Source organism: Carcharodon carcharias, chromosome 10 (genome assembly GCF_017639515.1).
Source record: "Carcharodon carcharias isolate sCarCar2 chromosome 10, sCarCar2.pri, whole genome shotgun sequence".
NCBI lineage: Eukaryota > Metazoa > Chordata > Chondrichthyes > Lamniformes > Lamnidae > Carcharodon > Carcharodon carcharias.
Genome location: NC_054476.1, coordinates 78361445 through 78381911, shown reverse-complemented (window position 1 = coordinate 78381911; position 20467 = coordinate 78361445). Strand labels below are relative to the sequence as shown.

General features: G+C 40.9%; 1 protein-coding gene across 5 annotated transcripts in view; it reads left to right on the top strand.

Annotated features, from left to right (window-relative positions):
• The window catches only part of phf21ab (PHD finger protein 21Ab), a 356360-nt gene that overhangs the window by 297578 nt on the left and 38315 nt on the right, over positions 1–20467 (top strand). For 4 of the 5 annotated variants that reach the window (XM_041197194.1, XM_041197193.1, XM_041197195.1 and 1 more), the window contains 3 exons: positions 4001–4255; positions 8547–8636; positions 9647–9934. In XM_041197194.1, the coding sequence (XP_041053128.1) occupies positions 4001–4255; positions 8547–8636; positions 9647–9934 (633 nt within the window). The remainder of the gene's footprint in view (positions 1–4000; positions 4256–8546; positions 8637–9646; positions 9935–20467) is intronic. The other variant, XM_041197191.1, reaches the window with a different exon arrangement.

Here is a 20467-nt window from a genome sequence, read left to right as displayed (position 1 = left end):
TAGTACTTGGGTCTCCGTTATTTATATTATATGAATGACTTAGATGAGGGGACTCATTGTAATGTATCCAAGTATCTAAGTTTGCTGACCGTACAAAGTTAGGTGGGAAAGTAGCAGTGAGGAGAACACAAAGAGGTTGTAGATGGAGAAAGATCATTGTGAGAGTGGCCAGATGGAATACAATATTTTTTGAATGGTGAAAGACTGGAAAAAGTTTGCATTCAGAGAAACCTGGGTGACTTTGTACAAGAATCACAGAATACTGGTACAGCAATCAATTAGGAAACAAATGGTATATGCACTTCGATTATAAAGGCATGGAGTATATAAAAAAAAAATGAAATGTCAATACAATTATACAAGGCATTGGTGAGGCCACACCTGGAGCACTGAGTACAGTTTTGGCCTCCTTACTGAAAGAAGGACATACTCTAGAGGGAGTGCAATGAAAATTCAGTTGACTGGTTTCTGGGATGAGGAGATTGTCTTACGTATAGAGATTGAGTAGACTTGGCGTGTGTTTTCTGGAGTTCAGAAGAATGAGAGGTGATCTCATTGAATTGTACAAAATTCTGAAGCGGCTTGGCACGTTAGATGCTGAGAAAACGTTTTCTCTGGCTGGAGAATACAGAACACACAGGTCACGGCCTCAGAATAAGAGATTGGCCATATGGGACTGAGATGAGGGGAAATATCTTCACACGCAGGGTTGTGAATGTTTGGAATTTTCCACCCCAGAGAGATGTGGATGCTCAGTCAAGTGTATTCAAAAGCGAGATCATTACATTTTTGGGTATTAAGGGAATTAAGAGTTATGGGGTAAGTGTGGGATGGTGGAGTTGAGGTAAAAGATCAGCTATAATCTTGTTGAATAGCAGAGCAGAGTCAAAGGGCCAAATGGCTTAGTCTTGCTCCTGTTTCTTATGTCCTTATGAGTGAGATGTTCCAGATACCCTCTAAATTTTATTGAACTGTGCTTAAATTGAAAGCCAACAACCACAGTTGTGGTTTTAGGTCTTTGGTCCCTTGCACGTTTGAACCATTTCTTTCAAAGTAAGTGTGAAAACATAAAGATGTTAATCCATCACTGGATAACTTTCCATGACACTAATGCCAAGTACGTTAGTTTAATAAATGACGGAAAGTTGTATGCTGGGTTCCGCTTGCCTTAGATCCACCTGAGCAGATAGATATTTATTCTCTTGCCTGTAGAGGCCAGGGGTAAGAGAGTTGACATTTTACCAATTTTAGAAGTGTTATTAAACAATCGTGATCAGTGCAGGAATTGTGCTTTTATAGGTCAGTAGCAGATCATCAAAGTTCTTGTAATTAGATTATTAGTAAAGAGTCACTGACACCAGCAACATTCAGCAAAGTATTGTATTTATATATATGTCCCATTTGAATGATTAATAACTGTATCCAGTAAGCTTTCCATGTATCTGCCTCCTTCCTTAAATCTTATTGGGCCGTAACCTCCAAGCTTCCAAGCTTTGGATTTGGTGGGGGATACCCCAAAAATGCACTGGGAATCCTTTTGGGAAGTTCCCAGGTAAGGATTTGCACAGCACATGCCCTGAATCACACACTTCCTCTGGACAATTGCACTGCGCTGGGAAATATCTGAAAATGTGGTTTAAATTGCAAACTTCGGATGGGTCCGCCAGGGTTATACCAATAGCTACTCAGAAAAAGTTGGAAGAATTAAAACCTCTTCCAACTTCTGGGTAACTATTATAGAAACCCAGACCAATATCCACTTGGGACTCTCTGCACAATCTAGTCCCCTGCCCCCCCCCCCTCACCCACCCACCGCAGGCCCAACTCTTACCTCCTCAACCTGAGCCGCTGGCTCCTCCAAACCCGTTCTGATGTCTGACAATGTCCAACCCCCACCCACCTCCCCGAATGTCTGGCCCACTCCACCCTCGCCTGATGTCTGACCACCCCTCTCTTCCCCCCCACCCAGCCCTGCCCATGTCTGTCTGACCACCCCCCCCCCACCCACCCCACACCGCTCCAAATGCCCAGCCCACTCCACCCGCTCCTGATGTCTGAAGATGCCCAACCTCCCCCCCCACCACCCCTCTGAATGTCTGGCCCACTCCACCCCCTATCCCCTACCAACATCCAGCCCATTCCCAATGTCCCACTCCTCCCCCCCACCCCCGCCACACCCTCCCGATGTCCGACATTCCACCCCACACCACTCCTGATGTCCTCCGTCCCACCCGTCCTCTGAACAATCCCACCCCCCAAAATCTTTTCACTTACCTTCTCCCTGGTCTGTCAATTTCAATGGGACCTTTAAACTTACCTGCTTTACAGCAGCTAGTGCCGTAAGAATTAGGGGGCATGTCCTCCTTCAATATGATGGTACTGGACTTCAAAGACAGTAAGTAAGTGGGCACAGAGTGGCAACCCAATTCTGATTGCCACTCCGAGGAAGTTACGGCCCAATTTGTTTCAGAGGAGCTGTTTTCATGGAAATTTATAGAATAGAGTATCATGTTGCAGATCAGCAGAGATTGGTGATTAGTTAAAGAATATTAGCCCCTCTCTGTTGTCACTTTTTGCATGGCTAATTTCATTTTTCAGCAAAGCTCACTGACCTATACTTTATGGATACAGGCTAACATTTATTTATTAATCAGCAATCTCTGCTGATTGCAAATTCTGAAAAGTAGTGTAATCTTTCTTCTCTATATAACTAACATAAGGTCAGGAAACTACACAGTGTCCTGAAAAATGTAAGTTTGTGGATCCTCAGAACCCAAGCAAGTAGAGAACTGAGTCTGAATTGATACCAGACTCCTTTTGAATCTGCATATGAAACCTTTGGAAATTAAGTTCACTGTAGCTTGTTTATCCCTAGTCACTGATATACCAGTTCATGTTCATTTCAATAAAATTGATGCAGTATATAAGTATTTTAAAATAGCATTTTCCCTTTCACCTGAACAATACAATTATGTAAAGCCAAATAAAATACTGTAGAGGATCTCCTTGAAGGACATTTGTATGGGTCAAAATCCTGGAACACACTCCCTGATAACACTGTGGGTATACCTACACTACATGAACTGCAGTGGTTTAAGAAGGCAGCTCACCACCAGCTTTACAATTAGAGATGGGCAACAAATGCTGGCCTAGCCAGTGACACCAACATCCTGTGAAAGAATTTTAAAAATCATCCTGGTTAGCAAGTAAGAATGAGAAGTTTTCCTCAAATACCTCTTTGATTCCCTATGTCAAACCTTGCATATATTGTGGAGTTTAATTTCCATATTCTGATTTGTACAGTTCTTCAATGATTTAAATGTGATTCAAGTAATGTTAGCGATATATGCACATATGAATTTTACTAGTACTGAGATGAATGGCTCATTTAAAATTGAGTTGCACCAACATTTATTTTCTTGTGTTCCATCAAACAGTTGGTACTGATGATTAAACAACTAACTTAATCTGAGGATCCTCTGAATACCCAAGTCCTACTCAGTCATGTTTAAGCTTATCCTTGGCTGCCTCTCTAAGGTGAAAAATTGCCATAATTACTCATGGGAGAGACTCCTTATGTCCATCTCTAAAGTACAGACTAAATGTGTTGGTAGATGCAGTTAGTCGAGGGCAAATATTCAGTCCTTAAGATGCCGATTCAAAAAATCTTTAAGCTAATATATTTGAATAATTAGGATGCAGTTGCTTTAATATAGCTCTTTGCAGATATTAAACTTTAATGTTTTCAGCAGATATTTAAAACAAACTCATAATGATTGTCATGATTGCTACCCATGGTCTGCATCTGACCTTTTTTATAGTAATCATGCTGAACATGCTTATTCTTCCATAGGTTTTCTTCAGCATTGCAAAAATAAATGCAGAAATACTTGATTTAAGAATACATGGGGCTGAAATGTTTTCATTTATATCTCTTGACTGTGTTTCATTTATTCAAAAAGTCTAATTGCAATTTTTGTGTACTTTTTTTAATTCACAGAAAACAATAACTGAAGCTTCAGTTGTTACCACAAAGCAGATTCCACTTACTCTACTAAAAACAACACATACCATGTCTGCCTCGGTCGTTACACCAAGACCTACCATTGCCATGGTAACAGCTCTAAGCAACCCTCAGAAATCAGTGGTTAATGCAGACTCTCAAAACACACCCATCAACCTTCAGATCACCAACAAACTGACAACTCTGGGGGCCGATGCTGTGCGAATAATGCCAAAATCAACTGTACAGTTGGTAAGAAAAACTTGGGAATGCTATTTTTTCTTTTAAACTGAGTTTCCTTGGTAAAGGTATTTGTTGTACTTTACCTTCCACGAATCTGTCATAAAGTATTGGGGTTAATTTTATACACATTTGGATAAGGAACCGTCTTTCAGCTATGATGCCTTTTCTTTCTGCTTTTTGGACCTATTGCAGTAGTATGGATCAGCTAAATAACATTGTCCTATCAATTCATCTCAAACCCAGCCTAAGGAGAGCAATCCCCTTCTTCCCCGCCTGCACCTCAGAAGACATCTTTTGTTGCCTGTTTTCAGTTGTTTTGCTGGATTTATATGTAGTTTTGTGCTGTGAACCCACTCGGACATGAATTGTAGCTGTTCAAACCCACTAGTCACTTAGGACCTTTACGACTGTTAGACTTTCCTTAATTATTTGGGGCTGCTTTCAAATCTAGAGCTAATAGGTTAAGAAAAGTGTTCCAACCAAATATGTCTCAGAATTTCTTTACCTCTTGTCTTTGCTTGCCCACACCTTTTAATTTTGAAGAGGAACAAAATTCCTGAGTAGAATACCTGCTTGCCATAATCAGTGGAATAGTCATTAGCATGAAAGATTTTTTATGCCAAAAACTTAAAGGGACAAAGTTAACCCTGATTCATAACTAATTCAAATGATCTAAAAAAAACTATAAGTACTATTAAAAGAAGCTGTAACCATTCTCTGTACCTTCAGATTTGATTAGATGAAGCCATACAAAATGGCAAAGACCCCACTGATCTGTCCAGCCTGCCTCATGATGCTTTCTGCATCAGAATATTGATGCTACCTGCCCACCCAGAGCCAATGCTGATTTTTATTTTTGCATTAAGGAGAAGGGTAGAAACATAAATGTGGTTTTCATAACAAAAAGGCAGGAGAATATCTGCCATATGAGAGGAAGAGCTTTAAACAGTTAGTGAGAGTTGAGGCTTTGATTCAAACTTTTTTGGTATGACTTGTCACAGACATTCTCGCTAATGAGCTGTGAAAAGTTGGTGCCTTTTGTTACTTTTTTTCTCCAAATCATTGCTTCTACTTCACAGCAATTTTTATCATTACCTTTTCTATTTACATAATTCTTTTGTAAGCTTTTTTTGGATTAAATGTAGTACATTCTGTCCTTTTATTGTTATAACCTGTTTTCTGTGACTGGAACTACTACTTCCTCTCTGCTGACTCGAACCTTTATCTTTGATACCTCTTCCCTGTTTGCCTTATTAAAATAATTCTCTCTGGCCTCATATTCCTCTTTTATTTAATAAGCAAATTAATCTACGGATTGTCCAGATCAATTGTACTATTTATTTAAAAATCATGCAATTTGTGTTTTTTGTAGCCGGAAAGAGATAACGGTAGCCCTACTAATTATTATTTGTTTAAAATAAATCCAGCACATCTCATGAGAACATGTTGAACAATACCATTTCTGAAAAAAGTAAATTTATGAGATCTGTCTTTTTGACTGCAGTTGTTTATAATACCAGCCCCTGAAATCCTTTCCAATTTTGTGAATTGACGTCTTAAATAAGATACAAAGCAAGCTTTCTGCTAACCCTTTGAGATCAAATTAAGGTTAAAATGACCTGGCATTGATTTCAATAGTACTCTTTGTTTGAGAATTGACTGTTTTATCAGTTGTCACCAGCTCAAGTTGATGGCCCAGATTTTGTGGTCAGCCACGAAGTGCGAGTACTCACCGCTAGCTGCAAGAAAGGCAGCCCACAAAGGTCTAGTGAGATCTGTGGCATGGATTTCACTTTTCCAGACCGTAAGAATGTCATCAAGTCAGACTAAGCAGCTAGTCACTCCAAAAATTCTCAAAGACGACAAACCAGGAAGTAACAAGTGAGTTTTATCACTCACTTTCTATAATTTTACAGAAAACAAAATTAAGATTGACACATCCACATTAAAGTAGAAGCTGAAAAATCAGCATTTTAAAAAATATTTGTTTTTATTATTTTGCATAAATGTGGAAGTTTGCGTTTATTCGAGGGCTTAGATTGTGTGACAATAATGATGGAAAAACTGTCAGCTTTTGCAATCATTACTCCACTGAAACTGTTAGCAACTTGGGGAGCTGGCACATGTGCAGAACAACACACATAAGTGATTCTACGCTACTTCAGAGGCTGTGCTGTTGAGGTACCCACACCATGTTCTGCCACTCCCTCAACCCCCTCCTGTCACCCCCACCAAATAAACTGCAGCCAATGGAAATCAGTTGAATTGATGAGAATTTCCATTCTTATGCTGTCAGTCTTGCTGTTTTTAAAAAAAACACTTGAAAATGTACACATTGTTGAATGAATGTAACTGAGTTTTTAACAGCATACTAACGATATAATTACAGCTAAGGACTTTCACTGGTCTTGAAAAGCTAATTTTATATTTGTGGAATGTCAGATTTCTCCATCACGAAAATTCCACAAGTTTTAAAAATAATAAGAGATCGCTAGATCCTTGTGGGCAGTATTCTTCGAGGACAGTGGGAAAAGCCCTTGCTTTGTCACTGATCCCAAAATCCAGGCCAGTGATTTCTGGATGATTTCCATCTACAAGGACTTCAACAGCATACTCTCTGGTGGATCAGGGAGTCACTGATAAACACAGAAATTCAGAAGTTTCTATCTGTGCATGCTGAATGTCACAAGTTGCAGTCTGTTTCGAAGAGTAATGAAGGAAAACGTTGACCATTTTGCCATCATTACAACCGCAAAATCCGACCATTCTAGTTTTTACTCTTCACTGTTTTCGAAATGTCCTGGATATTTTGGGATTTAATTTCAAAGCCATTCAAAAGACTGCTCCAGTAAAAATTGCCGCACACGCGTGCACACGTACATGACTAGGGAGACAAAAAAATATAGAAATGGAAGAATAAAAATGGTTGTAGATAATCAGACAAACAAACCAACTAAAAGAGAAAAAGACCATCCAGTAACATAGGATTAAGTTTTTCTAATGATGAAAAGGAAATGTAAATCTCAGCTGTTGCTGTGTATAGGCTTCTGACTATAATATGAATAGTTCCAGCATTTGGTTTTCATGAAGCCCACATTTACCACTGAAACAACACAGAATTACACAGCAGAGGAACAGGACATTCCCCTTGTTGAGTCTGCACTGTCTCTTTCGAAGGCAGTCTAGTTAGTCCCACTCCCTTGCTCTTTCTCTACAACCCTGAATTTTTTGTTCTCCTTGAGTGTTCACCCAATTCCCTTTTGAAGGCTACTATTGAATCTGTATCTGCCACCCTATAAGATAATGCATTCAAAATCTTAACATGTTGCATAAAATAATTTTTCTTCATGTTACCTCTGGTTCTTTTGGCAGTCATCTTAAATCTGTGCCTCCTGGTCATTGATCCTTCATCCGTTAGAATAGTTTGCTCATCTAAGCCTGTCATGATTTTAAGCACCTCTATCAACTCTGCTCTTATTCTCCTCTGCTGTAAGGAGAACAACGCCAGCTTCTCTGGTATATGCACTTAACTGTAATTGCTCATTCCTGGAGCCATTCTAGTAAATCTTTCCTGTCGCCGCTCCAAAGCTTTCATGCCCTTCCTAAAGTGTAGTGCAGAATTGGTCACAATACTCCAACTGGAGCTAAATTGGTGTATTATATAAGTCATTACATAGACAGTGGTTTAATTGTGAATGAAAGAGCTTGCATTTCTATTGATCCCGTCATGACCTCGGGGTGTTTTGAAGCGCTTTACAGCCACTGACGTACTTTATGAAGTTAGTCATTTGTAATTGGAAATTCAGCAGTCAATTTGTGCATAGCAAGGCTCCACAAGCAGTAGTGGGATAAGGACCATATAGTCTGTTAGTGATGTTAGTTGAGGGATAAATATTGACCAGAACAACAGGGAGAACAACCTTGCTCCTCTTTTAATAGAGCCATGGGATCGTATGTGGCCTCACCTGAAGCTGGACTAAAGTGTCAGCCAAGATTATGTGCTTAGGTCTCTGGAGTTGGGCTTTATAACCCTCTGACTAAAGACTGGAATTGTGCATTATTGTGAATTGTGAGGCTGTTGTTATTTCTGTATTTCACTGGTCTTTGTATATTTGGTCTGTATTTATTACATAAATGTGATTTGGAATGTTTGTGGTTTTACAGTTCAGAAAAGAAAGCTAATTCATTTCTTCAAATCTTGGTTAAAAACACAGTACTAGCTTGTATGTATTCAACGTTTTATTCTTGATAAAGTTTTCCATCAAAGTAGCATGTAAGAAATAAATATGTTCAAAATCAGCAGGTACAGACTACAAGCTCTCCGCCAATCAAGGTTCCTCAGTTCATTCCTCCACCCAGACTGACTCAACGCCCAACGCTCTTACCACAGGTAAATACATGTAACAAAAAGGCTTCTATTATTGGTGACTTCACATTCAAAATATGGTTTGAATGCAAACTTGTAGACTGAAACATTAAATAGACATGGCCCTCCATAGTCTGTCGCTGCAACAGTAAAGATATTTTATACTTCACTCTCAGAGGTGTGAATTCTGTCAGAAGCCATATTCCAAGGCATGTAATGTGTAACTTAGGGGAAATTAAAGTGGTCCAGTAAGGGTTTTATTTGGTTTTCAGCAAAGTGTCATCATTCCTTTTGTGTTCAATCTTTATTCACATATAAATGAAAAGATGGGAGGAGGAATAACCAACGACACCATACTGTTAAGAATTTGGCACCAAAAACAACTCTATTGGTACGCATTCCAGAATTATATCTCAGTTCTGTTCTTCAGTCAGCTTTTTACTCAGGGTTTACAATACTGCTGCCATTCATGGGAAGGGGGTAAGATATCATTCAGCTGTATGGTTCTTTAACAAACCTTTAAGGAGATCTTATTTAGCTTGTGAATTTCTGTTGGTAAATACGTACATCAGTCTGGAACTAAGCCATGTAAACTGGAAGGACCTCAGGTTCAGCCTGTGGCCCTAACTAGCTAGCTGAATTTAGCCAGAGCTGATGTGAAAGTGCTGCAATTGGGCTCAGCACTTATGCAGGTAAGATGATGGCAAAATTGTCTAGGGTTTCTGCTGTCACTATCCTTTGTTGCATTTAGAACTTAGAAATTACAAGTGTGATTGTTAGGGGTGGGCCTGGGAATGGAATGGGATGGGATAGGCCTTGGCTGTGATACTCAACATGATGTTTTAAGTAGCCTGATGACACTCGCTGTCTTGGCTCATGCATGAAGAGTTACCACTTGACAAGGTACTGGAGGGCAGCCAGTTCTGTACAACAAGACCTTGGTAGTAGTCAGCTTCTTCAGAATGAAGATATTAGAGGTGCAGGAAGAGAACTGGTTTACATTGTAACATTCTAAATTGCTGATGATTTCTCAGGTTCGCCCGAAGCCAGTGATGCCAAATAGTATTCCTATTGCACCTGCACCTGTGTTTACTACTTCGCAACTAATCCAGCGACCTGTGATGCTGACAAAATTCACACCCACCTCTCAGCCATCAACTGCAAATTCCATACATCAGGCTAGAATTATGAATGGACAACCAGCTGCTGTCACCAAAACATTACCAACTGCACAGCTGACGAGCATTGTCATAGCAACCCCGAGTCCTAAAATGGTTGGCCCCCAACAGCTGAAGCTCAGCAAAGCAAATCTGGAGAACAAGGTATTAATGCCTTTGATGTCTTTTTCTTTCCTAAAACAGGCACAAACTGATATCTAGGCTGAAATCATCTTTGTAGCATTGATCTATCCATTTGAGTCCATGCATGGCCATTGTTAAAATGGTTTATCTGTGACACTTGAAATTAGGCAAAATAAATATTTGGTGAAAGAAAAAAATGTATTAATTCTGGATGGCATTTATTTTGAGAGGACTAAAATATAAAAGCAGGGATCTGCTGATGAGGTTTTATAAGGCTCAGGTCAAACCACATTTAGAATATTGTGAGCAATTTTGGGCCCCGTATCTCAGGAAGGATGTGCTATCCCTGGAGAGGGTCCAAAGGAGGTTCACGAGAACGATCCCAGGAATGAAAGGCTTAACATATAAGGAATGTTTGAGGACTCTGGGTCTATACTCAATGGAGTTTAGAAGGATGGGGGGATCTGATTGAAACTTACAGAATACTGAAAGGCCTGGATAGAGTGGACGTGGGGAAGATGTTTCCATTAGTAGGAGAGACTAGGACCCGAGGGCACAGCCTCAGAGTAAAGGGAAGACCTTTTAGAACAGAGATGAGAAACTTCTTTAGCCAGAGAATGGTGAATCTATGGAATTCATTGCCACAGAAGGCTTTGGAGGCCAGGTCATTGAGTGTATTTAAGACCGGGATAGATAGGTTCTTGATTGGTAAGGTGATCAAAGGTTATGGGGAGAAGGCAGGAGAATGGGGTTGAGAAATTTATCAGCCATAATTGAATGGTGGAGCAGACTCGATGGGCCGACTGGCTTAATTTCTGCTCTTATGTCTTATGGTCTTATAGTTGAGAGTCTGAGCTACTCAAACTATAATTTTTTTCAAGCTTTCTTGATATGTATTATTTATCTCTTACGTCTGAGAATGCTGGTTATATTATTGGACTAGTAATCCAGGGGCCTAATCAACCACTGTCATGGCAGCTGGGGGAATTTAAATTAATTTAATTAAATTTAAAATCTGGAATTAAAAACCTTGTCCCATGAAATTACTGGATTGTCATTAAAAACCCATCTGATTCATGAGTGTCCTTTTAAGAAAGGAAATGTGGCATCCTTATCCAGTTTGGTCTATGTGTAACTCCAGACCTACAGCAATGAGTTGATTCTTTACTGTCCTCTGAAACAGCCTAGCAAGCCACTCAATCACATCAAAATGTTCTGAGAAGCAATAAGAATTAAACAAACAGGCCACCCAGCATCGATCTAGGCACCAGACATGCCAAAGGCATACCTGACCCAGTCAATCCTTGCAAAGACCTATTCACTAACATCTGACAATTTGTGCCAATATTGGGAGAGCTGTCTTGCAGACTAGTCAAGTAACAACTTGACAAAGCCATATTCTCGGAATCATACCTTTCAGTTGGTGTCCCAAAGTCCTCCATCAATATCCGTGCTGAAGGAATTGCCATGTGCAACAGAGATGATGTCACAGCGGTGTGCAGTTGGGAGGGAGTGAGCCTGGGAGGCCTCAACATTGACTCTAGATACCATGAAACCTCATGGCATCAAGTGGAACATTGACAAGGAAACTTCCTGCTATTGTCATTTAACATGCTCCCTTAACTGATGAAATAGTGCTGTTCCATGTTGAACTTGGAAGAAGTGCTGAGGGTGCAAGAGCACAGAAAGTACTCTTGCGGGACTGGGGAGGTAGGGGACTGTAAAGTCTATCACTAAGTTGTTTTGTAGCACCATTATGGAGTGAGCTGGTTGAATTTCAAAGTGCATAGCTCCCAGACTGGGCCTGCAGCAGTTGCGGTGGGAACCAACACAAGGGAAAGACATCCTTCTCACCAATTTACCTGTCACAGATGCATCTGTCAATGTCACTATTGGTAGGAGTACCCATTCTATTGTCCTTGTGGAGGGAATGAGTTGACTTTTTGCTGTCCTCTGAAACAGCCTAGCAAGCCCCTCAATCACATCAAAATGTTCTGAGAAACATTAAGAATTAAACAAACAGACCACCTGGCATCGATCTAGGCACCAGACATGCCAAAGGTATAGCCAGACCACTCAACCCTGCAAAGACCTCCTCACTAACATCTGGCGACTTGTGCCAAAATTGTGCCTTCACCTTGAGGACACTGCCCATTGTATTGTGTAGAATTGTCACCTTGCTAAACAGGATAGATCCTGAACAGACCTGGCAACTCAGAACTGAGCATCCATGAGATGCTGTGGGTCATCAGCAGCAGCAGCAGAATTGCATTCAACTACAATCTGTACCTCATGCCCCAGCATATATACCTCATTCTGTCATTATCACCAAGCTAGGAGACTAACCCTAGTTCAATGGGAAGTGTGGAAGAACAGTCCAGGAGCAGCACTTGAAGCCTGCAATCTGGTGAAACTACAACATGGGACTCGTCTGCTAAACAGCAGAATGCTATAGACAAAGCTAAGCAATCCCACAATCACTTATGCTGGGGCATGAGGTTACAGATTGTAGTTGAATGCAATCCAGCCACATCTAGTTGTGAATGGTGGTGGATATTTAAACAATTAACCAGAGAAGAGGCTCAATGAATAACCCCATCCTCAGCACGTGAGTGCAAAAGACAAGGCTGGAGCATTGGCAGTCATCTTCAGGCAGAAATGCCAAATGAATGATCCGTCTTGGCCTTCTGCTCAGCTCCATCCCATCAGTGAAGCTGTCAGAGATTAATCACACCAAGGCATCATTAATACATAGAAACCCCATTTATTACTTGTGCACAAGGGAGAACAATACAGCGAGAGGTTTTGTACCATCTTCAAGCAGAATACACAAAGACTTGCTTAAAAGCATTTTACAACCAATCAGTAAATTTTGTACATCTCAATCCACTTATTTACATAAGTTTACTGACCAATCCATGTTCCAGTAAATTTCCATTCCTACACCACAAGTGCAGTTGTTTATAATTTGACTATCACAACTTTGATTACATTCGGCCCAAGAGAGAGACACATGGAATGTCTTAAGGCCCATCCTGCTATAGTGGTCAGACAAGATGCTATTGTTCTTCAAGGTTGCAGTGTTTTTTTCTTAGGCTCAAGCGTTTAATTCAATTGCTCCATTAACCCTTTCAATACTGAGTGGGCCCCCCTATAGTTGTCCTTAGGCCACCACACTCCCCCCTTTTGTCCTACAAGGACAATCCACCACCATTAGCCAAGTTCTATGTATCCTAGCCACCGGGCTTCATCCTCAGAGGAATCCTGATTCCTGAGGAGCGGGAGGGAATAGGTAGCTGGCTTGAATCAGCAAGGTAGGCACAGGAACCCAATGGCAGCTCGCTCACCCGAGTGCTACCCTTGGTATAATTTCTCCTGATGCATAGCCAGGCCTCTCCCTTAACAACTGCAAAGGTGGACTCCCATCTTCAAATGGGCATCTGAGGGCCCCTGTATTACCAATGGACCATGTGGAATCTGAGGGGAAAGCCATAAAATGCATCTCAGAGGAGGAGAGGCTAACAGGAAAATGAGTACAAATCCAACATTTAGTCTCGTTAACTTGCGAAGCTACAGCCTGCATTAGTTGAACCACAGAATTGGTAGTCCATTCCCCTGCAAGGACCACACAGGACTGGATTGAAATCAGAGTCAACATTTTGGCGACTCAGTTAAAGTTCTTGCACAAGCACTTCCATCCGAGGTCAGCGTCCACTTGAAGTGCGATGTGTGGATCCACAAGGGACGTCCTTCAACCTTCACAGCCGTATGGGTAGTGAGCAGGACTTGGAAAGGCCCCTCCCATCGAGGTTCTAAACAGTTCTTTCTCCTGAAGGTCTTTACCAGGACTAGGTCCCCAGGCTGGTATTGATGACAATCTTCAATGGTGGGCTTTTTCTGAGCTTCTACTACCTGAATATGCAAGCTCTTGAGAGAATTAGTGAGTGCTATACAGTATGTAATCATTCCCTCATCCATTGCGTGGATGTCCATTTCCCTACCAGACAAAGGTGGGGGCCACTGGGAGGCGCATAGGACGTCCCATTACAACCTCATAAGGAGAGAGGGAGGTGGTACAATTAAGGTGAGAGCGACTAGTCATGAGCGCCAAGGGTAGAGCTTCAGGCCATTTCGAACCGGTTTCTTCACATAATTTAGCTAATTTGTTTTTCAGAATACCATTTTGTCTTTCCACCGCCCCAGTAGACTAGGGGTGGTATGGGCAGGAAAGGTGATGGTTGCTTTGTAAGGCCCTCAACAGTTCCTTTATCACTTTAGCGGTAAAATGAGGCCCATTATCACTCGATGAAATCTCTGGTATCCCAAATCTGAGTATGTATTCACGCAACAACAATTTTACATCAACAACAGCATCATTCCGTCAGGTAGGATACGCCTCCACCCATCGTGAGAATAAACATACTATAACTAAAACATAATTATATCCCATACATTTAGGTATTTGTATAAAGTCTACTCGTAGGTGTACAAACGGGCCCCATGGCTGGGGTCCCATACCAGCAGTCACTGTGGGCGTTTTGCCTGGGTTATGTCATCGACATAGGTATGACAGGTATTACTAATACAATGCCTAATAGCATATTATTATTCACTATACGTTTAACACTAATTCTCTGAGCTGGCAACCGGTCAAGTCATGATTCTTATCCATAGGTGCTGCATATATCATTTCTGCTCGCTTCGTCTGAAATATCTTTCCCTATTTCAATTAATTTATTGATAGTCCCCGTATGACTTTCGAGCACAGTAGCCAGGCTTTGGATTAACCGATGACGTCCCTATATTGAATAGCGTAGCGGCATCATTTATCAGGCTGCGCTTAATGCGGTTCCCTCCCAAGCCTGATCGCATCTCGCCATTGAACTGAACTGCTTCAGTCATCAATTGGTGCGTCAGAGCCGTATGGGTTGAGCACCACTGGGGCAGGACGATTCCGGGTATGTTCAAGACTACAGGTACCAGCTCATGGTGTACATTAACATACAAAACTTCTGATTAACCAGTACGAAACCATTCATCAGTCCCAGATGCATATTCGGACAAGATGGGTCAGTCAGTGTGATTTGAGGGTCTTCAATTATCTCTACTCGGACTGTGAAAGTCGATGTGGAAGGTGGCTGGGTAGTGACGGACCTCCCATGCCCGATCTGAAGCAAACCCTTACTACAATTTGAAAGCACTTGTTCCTCCTACTGTTACATTTATCATTCCCCGTTGCGTGTCGCATTCGGCACTGTCCGTGCTGTATCAAAGTTCCTCCTGTGGTGCGGGATGAGCAGTGATGATCCCCAACCTTGTTGCCAGTACTGATACGCCCACGACCGGGATTGTAGATCTGTGTAGACATTAACATCGGCTCTCGTTCTCATATCCACAAGTGCGCATGTATCACTTGTCATAATTACCTCTTAGGGACCATGCCTGTTCGCACCGAGCTCACCTTGACCATCACCTTATTCCCTACGTTGGCTTGGGGGGAGGAAGGGAGGGAGGGTCTGTTGTTGCTCTTTGGATTTGCCTGTTTCCATATGCTTAATCAACTGTCAGTCTCTAACTTCCTCTCTCAACTCATGTAATTGCCTACTTAATTCCCTTACATTGTCCTGTATTTTTCCTTTCAGTGGCCCTACACCATCTTCTATAATGCCTTCAGGTAATTGCATGGCCCTTCTTGTTATCATTTCAAATGGGGTGAACCCGGTGGTCCTGCTTGGGGTAGCCCACGGTGCATTAGAGTATTGAGCTGTTCCCTGTCTCTTGATTGATTTTTTTTTAAAGTTCAGTTCATCCTTTCCACCAGCCCTGGACTCTGGAGGTGGTAAGGAATATGGAATTTATGTTTAATCTCCATAAGATTACACGCTTCTTTAATGACTCTCCCTGTGAAATGAGTTCCCTGTTCTGCATCCATCTGGGTAGGCACCCCCACTCCTTCCAGTTTACTCTCTCCTGCTGCTGTCTCATGTCAGACCTCAATTCCTTAAACAACTCTACAATGCACCTTCTTATCCTATCTTTCAATGGCTCAGTTTCTTCACTTCCAGTGATGGTTCTCTCTGGGAACCACTTAACTCTGCCTGTCATCAATTGTTAATCCTGTGGTCTTACTTTTTTGTAGCTCTCAGGCACATTAATATAATCAGTAATACATCTGTATTATTTATCCTTACTTTTCAATTTCTGAACTACAGATTCCACTTAGTTTTACCTCTTAAGATTTTTTTTCCCTGACCATGATCATCCTAAGATTCTCTTGAGTTCGGTTTCTCTATTGTCTTGATTGTTTAAAATGTTTCCTTACTCTTTAGGCCATATTAACTATTCCATTTTAACGGGGATCTCTGTCTCTAGATCTTTGCTTATCTCCCGCTGTGCAGTTCCAATGCCTCACTTGATGGCCAGATTATCAAATTAATTTCCCTTAAAACAGTTTGTACATTATGTCCTTTCCCTAACTCATTCTCCTACTTTCCTCATACCATTTTACACATGCAACAGCCACCATCTTATCTTGTTCAGGTTGCCTGTAGAGACTTTAAAATAAAGAAAATATTCTCATAACAGTTTTAAAACAGAAATCAAGCATTGACATGTTTTGCTTCCTTATCTTCTTCTCAAACAACATCTTATTGTCCCACTAAATTATGTCTGACTTTTTTTGCATTATCCCAGATTCATTAACTCGGCCAAAAAATGGATTTCTGCCAAACTTTGTCAAGGTCTTGAGCTTAACTTCACATTTTGGGAACAGACTTACAAATACAAAAGCTTGCAGCATTTGAATTAGTGCCAATTGTTGTCAAACCTTTTAAAATGAAAATTCCCTTTTGAGAACTTTATCAAGAACCAAACCTCAAATTTTTTAAACCTTGTAAGAAATGTAATTTACATTATCAAAATTAAAACAACCTCTTTTTCATGTGTAATGATTTTTATCCAAGTTATAATTTCCGTATGTTTATCAATACATTCTTTATCTTAGCATCCTAGTGATTCAAAAATAACCTGTTAAATTACACTGCTCTTTACATCTCAAGATTGTCCCAAATTCAAATCACAATGCTGTTGGGATGCAGATTTCCTTTAATATTTAATTAATCTCTTCATAAGAAACCCCTTTTTATCCATTGGAACCAACTAGACCTTGTGTTTATGTCTTTTGGTTTTCCTAGAATCTTTCTGAATTTCAAGTATTTTTTTTCCTCAGAACTCATATGTATTAATCCCAATCAGCTAGGAAGCTGATGATGAGGGTTATTCCCTACTAGTCCGCAAGGGGGTGGTACAAGGGTTGGTTCATCTCAAACAAAGGCAAGCCCTGTTTTATCTTTACACTACCTTCAAATTACGATTTTTGCCAGAAATCTCAACTCTAACCTTATACTCAAAACTTTGGAATATTTGAATAAACTTTTCCTTTAACCTAATATGGGGCTTTCGACTCTAAAGTGCTCAACTACAGACACAAAAGACAATTCAGGGAAGAACAACTACACACACACAAAAGACTATTCGGGGAAGAAAACACATTAAAGCTCACATACAAATGCTTCATTGCACACAAACAAACACACAGATAAAGGTATGCATCGATACTCTTATAATATTGAACTTAACTCTAAACGAAGCTTCAAGTAGCAGTGGGGGAATAAAGGGATCTTGAAGGCTCCACCGATAGGGACCTTCAAACTGACGAAAGCTCACATTTTCTCTGCTGCTGCTTGTCAATTTCTCATTAACCCTCTAGGGGTACCCTCCCCCTCTCTCTCGCTCTCTCTCTCTCCCCAGTATAAACAGTTCATGTAGCTTAGATCAATTCATTTTTTTTTAAGTTAAAGAAAATTCAGTGGCGGACCATCTACCTCCCTTAAAACATATTTTTAGCACTCAGTTCTATTCTGATTAAAAGTTCCATCTGGTGGGAAACTCTCTCCCTTACCTTGGGTCCATTTTACCCAATCAGAAACATGTTGGACACTTTCAGACCCATAATGGACATACATGTATGCATTTGGGGTTCCCTTCAAAGGGGGATCCTGGGGTTTCTTTGTTGCCATATTTCCCATTTTTACTTAATAATATACACAAAAAAAAAGTTACTTACTTTTCACCTCCAGGGGACTCGAACCCCTGGGTATACTACTAGTACTTTTTCACCTCCAGGGGATTCGAACCCCTGGGCATACTACTACTACTTTTCAACTCCAGGGGATTCAAACCTCTGGGTATACTACTTTTTTTTCACCTCCAGGGGATTCAAACCCCTGGGTATACTGCTACTAATTTTCAACTCCAGGGGATTCAAACCTCTGGGTATACTGCTACTACTTTTCAACTCCACGGGACTTGAACCCCTGGGTATACTAAATTACTGGCCAGACTAATCTCCTAAATATTTAAATAGATGACTTACCCTGAGAGTCAGCCACAGGCAGGTGAAGACAGATTGCAGGTCAGAGAACCCCAGAAGCCCAAATGGGGCTGCCGCGGACTTAGGTCCTAACGCTGACGCTCCATGACTCAACCCTAGGGGTTAGTCATCTCGGTGGAATCTCCAGAAACTGTCAGAGATTAATCACACCAAGGCATCATTAATACATAGAAACCCCATTTGTTACTTGTGCACAAGGGAGAACAATACAGCAAGAGTTATTGTACCGTCTTCAAGCAGAATACACAAAGACTTGCTTAAAAGCATTTTACAACCAATCAGTAAATTTTGTACATCTCAATCCACTTATTTGCTTAAGTTTACTGACCAATCCATGTTCCAGTAAATTTCCATTACTACACCACAAATGCAGTTGTTTATAATTTGACTATCACAACTTTGATTACATTCATCCCAAGAGAGAGACATGTAGAATGTCTCAAGGCCCACCCTGCTATAGTGGTCAGACAAGATGCTATTGTTCTTCAAGGTTAGTGTTTTTCTCTTAGGCTCAAGCGTTTAATTCAATTGCTCCATTAACCCTTTCAATACTGAGTGGGCCCCCCTATAGTTGTCTTTAGGTCACCACAAAGCCAGTCTTCAGCCAATTTGATTCACTCCATGTGAAATCAAAAAATATCTGAGCACACTGGATACAGCAAAGGCTCTACAATATCCCAGCTATAGTGCTGAAGATTTGTGCCCCAGAACTAGCCTAGTCTTTACCCCATACAGCTGTAACACTGGCATCTACCTGAGAAAGTGAAAAGTTGTCCAGATATGTCCTCTTCACTAAGAAAGACAAATCCAATCTGACCAATTACCGCCCCATCAGTATGCTCATGATCACCAGCAAAGTGATGGAAAGTGTCATCAACAGTGATGTCAACCTGCACTTGTTTACCAATAATCTGCTTACTGATGCTCAGTTTGGGTTCTAGCAGGGTCACTTGGCTCCTGACCACATTACAACCTTGATCCAAACATGGACAAAGGAACTGAATTCTGAATGTGAGGTGAGTGAGTGAGTGCCCTTCTCATCAAGGCAGTATTTGATTGAGTGTGATATCAGAAGCCCTTGTAAAATTGAAGTCAATGGGAAAACTCTCTGGTGGCTGCAATATTATCCAGCACAAATCCTTTCCACTATCTTCAAGGCACATGTCAGGAGTGTGATGGATTGCTTCCTGGATGAGTGCAGCTTTCTTACATGAGTGCTGCTCCAGTAACATTCCCGAAATTCAATACCATCCAGAATAAAGTGTCCATTTTTTATTAATGCCCAATCTACGACCTTAAACATTCGCTCCCTTCACTATCAACACGCCGTGGCTAATATGTGTACCATCTGCAAGATGCCCTGCAGTAACTTCAAGGCTTTTTGTACAGCTGCAGTCTCTGATTCCTGGAAGGACAAGGGCAGCAGGCACATGGTAACATCACCACCTACAAGTGATTCTTGGAAATATATCTCTGTTTATTCAGCATCACCAGGTTAAAATCCTGGAACTCTTTCCCCCCTCTCCTGAATAGCCTTGCAGGAAGTACCTTCATCACAGAGACTACAACAGTTCAAGAAGTTTGCTCATCAGCACTGATCAGCAATAAATGCTGGAGATGCCCATATCTGACGAATGAATAAAAAAGTCTTTTTTGCAGACTTCATTTTGGAATTTCCAGCCAACTATGAGCCAACGAGGACTAGCCTTCTAGCGTACACAGATTGCTAAATAAAAATCTGTTAGTGTATTACTCTATAACTCGGGTGATGTTACGCAATTAGTTGTTGGTTTCAGACCATTATACGTGCTCATAGAGTGTAATGTACAATCAGCAGGCAAGACTTGTGCTGCTGGTTACACATTGCAGTCTACCTGGCATTAAAGGAGTTCTGTTTACTTTTAATGCGACTTTTAAGTTAATGAACAGGCTTGTGGACACACTCCTCATGATAAAAGCCTTCAAAAGCTTTAGAAAATGCAACCAACTACTGAGCACTTTTTTTTATCTTGACTTTCAATCACGTATTATTCTCTAACGAAATCCCCAATTAACAACAGTCCTAGCATTTCAAAATAATTCATTCTCCAATGTTTACTTTG